Below are 6,948 nucleotides of genomic sequence, written 5' to 3' on the forward strand. Positions count from 1 at the left end.
AAATTCTGAAAATTGTTATGCAAATTTTGAAAAAAGAAATTTAGTTGCATCTAAGTAGACTTTTGTAGAACACTGTATACAGTGAACTGAAGTAAACTGGGACAAAACTTAAAATGGTTTCATTCGTAACATATGTACCTACATTTTTGTATATTTTCATTTAAAATATAGTGAAATTTTTTTTCGTCGAGGGTGTTAAGCAATTTCTTTCATACAACACAAAAAAAAAAATAAAGTTTTTACGAAAATTATTAAATACACATAAATTACTATGTTAACATTTTCCATTTTGTCTCAGTCTATCTTTAGTTCACTGTAATATAGGACGCATAGTTATTCTGGCTAGTGAATGTATACATATGTAAATCTGAAAATACATAAATAATTGTAAAAATTACGACGGCATTATTCTTTGCTAAAAAAAGAAAAAGAGAAATTAACATTTTATCAATATTATTGCTTTTGCTCTTACCGTGCAAATTTGTTCTGGTATTTTAATACCAGCTCATACAACTCAGCCTTGAATTCCTTTCCCAGTTGAGGGAGTTCAGTTGACCATTCACGGCCATTTGATGCCACAAAATTGCCCAGGTCATCCCAGGCATCAGCTTTTGCGGCCGTTGACATTGTCTCTAATGCTCGTTCCATCACCTCGGAGAAACCATCGTCATCTTTTTTAGCGCGACGTCGTGACACTGATCCTCGGGGTGTTGACGGTGTTGACATCGAGTCATCGCAGTCCTCAGAACCGTCTGTGTCACCCTGGGAAGCAGGTGAACTCTGCTGCGATGGACATTTCTATAAATCAATAGGTACATGTTAAATAACCGCTAATTATTAAAAAAAAATGCGCCTGAGTGGAAGATTAACCTATTTCAAAAAAAATTTCAAAATCACCCTATCTCATAATTTGTTTGAACAACGGTTAAAAATAGCTTTTTCGCAGAATATATTCAGGCTATTCGTTTCATTTCTTATATATGCCTCGAAAAGCTTGTATAATGTAATGTAAATTTGTATGAAAAATTAGATATACATATACGAGTTTTACAACACACAACAACAAGCACTGGCAACATAAGTTAGTTCTGCTATTTATGGCGTGACTATGGGAGCTAGCAGGTACCCCGTTAATGCGAAAGTAAAAGTGAGCATATTTTTCCATACGCAGTACCATGCCTTTCTAAAACAACGAAAATTCGAGTTAGACCACTTGTGCTTTACGACGAATATAAGCGTATAAACGAATCCCCCGCTTATTTTATTTCTTTTGTTAAAGAGCTAAATGTTATTCGCAAGAAAACGATCAAGAAATTCTTGAGCTTTTTTGGCAAACAGCACTGACCCCTTAAATCATGTCGATCGTTATGAAAAAGATATGTGTATACATTTACATACATATATAAGTATCTGTATGTTTATAAATACATATATACTTACACTTGGAAGATTGGACGTTGTGTTGGCCTCAATTTGCAGCGACGGCTCCAGGAACTTGAGGGAGTTTTATAGCGGATTTTCTGCATATGCTCGAACCGCACCTTGTCCACTTTTGCTCTTATGTTTTCTGTTAAAGGCCGCCTATTATAAATGTTAGATTTAGCAATTACATATATATTTATAAAGAAAAAAAATAACTCACGCGGAAAGAGCAGCGCAGGCTGTTCCATTTGGCAGATACCTCAGATCGCGCCATCTGTAAGATATCTGCCACTTCTTGCCATTGAGCCTCCCTCAAATTCCTGTCCCTGTATTGAGGCGACAGAAAATTCCAGGTACCGTCCCTTACCTCTACTTCTTGGACCAGCCTCTCAGTTTGCTCCGCTGTCCATTTCTCTGTTAGTTTACGCACACGCTTCTTTTTTTCCGTGGTTCCGACTGGGTGAAGGAAAGTTGTACAACTGGTAGTTAACCCGTCCATATCGCTGGGTGGGTGAAGGAAAGTTGTACAATTTGAAGTTAACCCGCCCATATCGCTCTCCATTTTAACTATAAACTCCAAACTAAAATTCAACAAATTAATATAAGTATAAACATTTTCTACAAATTTTATAAAATTTACCTTTCTTGTGAAATCATCTGTGCACTAATGAGAGATTTGCCAGCATGTTGGAAAATCTGTTTTGTGTGTCAAACGTTGCCAACTGCGCTGGCAAACTGAAACTTGGTCGTTTTCACTTGGATGCAATTTTGTTTGACAGTGAGCTGTCAAACCTGACTGCAAACGCAACTGACACTATTTGGCAACCCGTTTTCATTATTTTGGCAACATTTGATAACATATATGCCGTAATGAAAACGAGACTTAAGGTATTAGTAGTCAAAGTGCTACGCAATATGAGAAATATTTTATCTCTGTCCGGAGATATTTCCAGTTGAAGTTGGCGATTTTCATGAGGTTGTTGTTGTTGTACCCACCAAAAAAAAGTGTGCATCACCGTGGCGGTAGCCACGGTTATACCACACACCCGGACTTGGCATGGCGTAGCCCAGGGTTATTTTTTATAAGCGCGGCCGAAGGCCGCCAACGCAGAAAGGTGTTCTGCGCAAAAATACTATGGATCCGACCCCCGGTTTCGGAGGTACCCGAGGGTCTTTTTCGGTTTTTCGTTTATATCTTTTGAACGAGTTAATATTTTTATTTTTCGCCTTCGGATTATTAATACTGATATCAAGACACGTCGATTGACACCTCTCTCGATATTTTTGGTTGCGTATTAGCAGTCGACCCCTCAACTAGACTATTACCGAAATTGGCTCTCAAGGTAAACATTTTGCCATATCAATCGGATGTCAAATAAAAAAGTTACACTAAAAAACTATTTGTTTTTGTAAGGATAAAAAAAACAAATAAATTTTCCGAAACCCTCTCAACACGAGCTTCGAGTTTATTTATTGTGTTAACTAATTTTTTATGAAAATATGCTTCATGACCCAATACAGAAACTGTGATTTTTTTTAATGTGGCGGTTCTGAGAGCAGAATTTTGGCAGGCATGTAGCTTCTTCCAGTGGGTAATTTTTAGGCTTGGCGATCGTATAGGGGACGCGTAGCATGCAATCGGCTGGCCAATTGCTTTGTATGTGGTAATGAGCGTTTCTTTGTCTTTTCCCCAAGTACTGCCAGCAAGGGATTTGAGGATTTTATTACGGCTCTGGATTTTCGGCACAATTGCGGCTGCATGCTCACCAAAATGTAGGACAGTCGGTAGCGTAGTGCCATCGACGTTGATGTTCGAAATGGTCGACATTTGGGATGTCCATGTTGTAAATAAGGTCGCGGAGGATTTAGTCGGTGAGAATGCCAGGTTTCGCGAGGCGAAAAAACTGGAGAGATCAGGGAGGTAGTCGTTTATTCTATTGCAAAGCTCATCGATCTGTGGGCCTGGGCCTGTGGCCATTATTGTGCAGTTATCGGCGTATAGAACATCACCCTGTGGCATCCCTTGTTTAATTCTTCTTGGTTTTGATGTTTGATTTCTAAATTGAACCGATGCCTGCCGACCACACAGATAATTTGCGGCCCACCTTTTAAGACATGGAGGAAGGGTAGACCCTTCCAGGTCTTGCAGTAACGTGCCGTATCAAAAGCTTTTGATAGATCTAGCGCAACGAGTACTGTTCTATGGTGGGGGTTTTGATTTAAACCGCAATTTGTCTGGGTGTTGATGGCATTTAGCGCGGTGGTGGTGCTATGGAGTTTCATGAAGCCATGCTGATGACAGGCTAGCTCCAAATTTGCTTTGAAGTAGGGGAGCAAAATGGCTTCAAGCGTCTTGGCTACTGGCGATAGGAGAGATATCAGGCGATATGACTCTCCTATGTTAGCTGGTTTCCCAGCCTTTAGTAGCTGCAACACCTTGGCAATTTTCCATTTTTCGGGAATGACAAAGGTGGAAAGAGACAGGTTGAAGGCATGTGCTAAATATTTTAAATCCTCTTTCCCCAGGCTTTTAAGCATCCTTAAGCATGGCTATGCCGTCTGGGCCCACTGCTTTGGATGGTTTAGCATGACCGATGGCGTCCTCAACCTCTCTGGCGGTGATGGTAATTGGAGACGCGCTGAATATATGTTTATGTGCACATCTGTTGGCACTCCGTCTATCTTTGCCGACCGTAGAATGCATTATATATTGTCGGCAGAAAGCGCTCGCGCATTTTTTCGCATCCGACAGCACTTTATCGCCAAAGGCGATGGTAATTTTGTCATTGTGCTTAGACGGATTCGATAGGGACTTTACGGTGGACCAAAGTTTACCCACACCGGTAGAGAGGTTACAACCTCTTAGGTGCTCCTCCCATTTCGCCCACTTGTGTTCATCCACAAGCAATCTGATGCGTTGGTTTATATCCCTTGAGTACGGCGCTGATATCAGGGCGGTATCCACTGGGCAACAGGTGACAGGAGGGATGTAGATGTTGATGATTTCTAATTTTGCATCGCCTGACCGGACAGATAGGCCTTGACGTTCTAAGACATTGTCCCTGCGGTCGATGCCAGGATCAAATATATGATATTGCAGAAAGTGATGTATGATAAACGCGAGGCCGCCTCCATTTCCGCTCATGCGATCTTTTCTGTGGACATTATACCCAGAACAGGTTTGCAGTGCAGATCTTGCTGTGAGTTTAGTCTCTTAAATCTCAGCAATGCGGATGTTGTGCCGCTTCATGAAATCGACTATCTCCGTGATCTTCCCAGTTAATCCATTACAGTTTAACTGCAGAATTCTGAAGTGCATAGGGGGAGACGTCGCCACTCTGGGAGTAAGTGACGGGTGACTACGCCTGGGTTGAGGAAGGCCAGGACGCAACTGCTGTTGTGGCCTGGGACTGGGCGTCCTTGGGCAAGCATTGGGGTTCCCGGTAGATTGGGGTTTGCGACCTGGCAACATGGCGCAATGAAACCCGTCGGGGGGTTGCCGTCGCGGAGACCAGAACATCTAGGAAAGTGGCACCGTCCATGGCAGGAGCTGCATTGGCGGATGTCGCAAACGTATATATTCTATGCTGGTAAACGGTGCAAAGGGAGGCAGGGACTAAGAGTTTGTTTCCCTGATCTACACAATTGCTGGTGGCAAAGAGGGGGAAGAAGACGGGGGGCAGGGGCTGAAGCTCGGCATTGCTCCCGACTCTACTACGGAGATTGTATGTATGAGACAAAATATTTCACTAAACCTCCAATACCGTCACAAGAGCTTTTGCCATGTCGTGTTACAAAATCACTTTAATTCTGAAAAATAACAACAAATGATTGTTTTGAATAATAAACATGATATTTTAATTAGTTTTAAGCATTTGGCATTGATCGCCTTGTATGCTGATATGTAATGCATTAATATATTGGAAAAAAGATTAATATTCAAAAATTCATATTTCGAAAACAACGAGCTTTGGCCAATGGATATTTACCCAAGTTGTAACATAAACTACTCACTCGATACATAAAAAGTTTAAACAAAAAAGAAATAACCCTTTTTGAGAAATTAATTTTTGAAAAAAAGTCATACTTTTTTACTAAATACTAAAAATTTTTTTTTTAAACAATGGGTTGCAAAACTGCATACTCGAAAAAATTCTGAAAATTGTTATGCAAATTTTGAAAAAAGAAATTTAGTTGCATCTAAGTAGACTTTTGTGGAACACTGTATACAGTGAACTGAAGTAAACTGGGACAAAACTTAAAATGGTTTCATTCGTAACATATGTACCTACATTTTTGTATATTTTCATTTAAAATATAGTGAAATTTTTTTTCGTCGAGGGTGTTAAGCAATTTATTTATGGCGTGACTATGGGAGCTAGCAGGTACCCCGTTAATGCGAAAGTAAAAGTGAGCATATTTTTCCATACGCAGTACCATGCCTTTCTAAAACAACGAAAATTCGAGTTAGACCACTTGTGCTTTACGACGAATATAAGCGTATAAACGAATCCCCTGATTATTTTATTTCTTTTGTTAAAGAGCTAAATGTTATTCGCAAGAAAACGATCAAGAAATTCTTGAGCTTTTTTGGCAAACAGCACTGACCCCTTAAATCATGTCGATCGTTATGAAAAAGATATGTGTATACATTTACATACATATATAAGTATCTGTATGTTTATAAATACATATATACTTACACTTGGAAGATTGGACGTTGTGTTGGCCTCAATTTGCAGCGACGGCTCCAGGAACTTGAGGGAGTTGTATAGCGGATTTTCTGCATATGCTCGAACCGCACCTTGTCCACTTTTGCTCTTATGTTTTCTGTTAAAGGCCGCCTATTATAAATGTTAGATTTAGCAATTACATATATATTTATAAAGAAAAAAAATAACTCACGCGGAAAGAGCAGCGCAGGCTGTTCCATTTGGCAGATACCTCAGATCGCGCCATCTGTAAGATATCTGCCACTTCTTGCCATTGAGCCTCCCTCAAATTCCTGTCCCTGTATTGAGGCGACAGAAAATTCCAGGTACCGTCCCTTACCTCTACTTCTTGGACCAGCCTCTCAGTTTGCTCCGCTCTCCATTTCTCTGTTAGTTTGCGCACATGCCTCGAAAAGCTTGTATAATGTAATGTAAATTTGTATGAAAAATTAGATATACATATACTAGTTTTACAACACACAACAACAAGCACTGGCAACATAAGTTAGTTCTGCTATTTATGGCGTGACTATGGGAGCTAGGAGGTACCCCGTTAATGCGAAAGTAAAAGTGAGCATATTTTTCCATACGCAGTACCATGCCTTTCTAAAACAACGAAAATTCGAGTTAGACCACTTGTGCTTTACGACGAATATAAGCGTATAAACGAATCCCCTGATTATTTTATTTCTTTTGTTAAAGAGCTAAATGTTATTCGCAAGAAAACGATCAAGAAATTCTTGAGCTTTTTTGGCAAACAGCACTGACCCCTTAAATCATGTCGATCGTTATGAAAAAGATATGTGTATACATT

At 40.0% G+C, this 6,948-nt stretch overlaps 1 protein-coding gene across 1 annotated transcript; it reads right to left on the reverse strand.

Moving 5' to 3' along the window:
* Positions 1-468: 468 nt before the first annotated feature.
* On the reverse strand, positions 469-6,440 carry LOC137241688 (uncharacterized). The gene is made up of 3 exons (XM_067769170.1): positions 6,328-6,440; positions 6,126-6,266; positions 469-798 (listed from the first exon to the last, which is right to left on the reverse strand). The coding sequence occupies exons 1-3, from the start codon at positions 6,379-6,381 to the stop codon at positions 469-471; spliced, it is 525 nt and encodes a 174-aa protein (XP_067625271.1). The 5' UTR covers positions 6,382-6,440.
* Positions 6,441-6,948: the final 508 nt, after the last annotated feature.

The sequence above is a fragment of the Eurosta solidaginis genome, chromosome 2 (assembly GCF_040869045.1).
Source record: "Eurosta solidaginis isolate ZX-2024a chromosome 2, ASM4086904v1, whole genome shotgun sequence".
In the NCBI taxonomy this organism is placed as follows: Eukaryota; Metazoa; Arthropoda; class Insecta; order Diptera; family Tephritidae; genus Eurosta; species Eurosta solidaginis.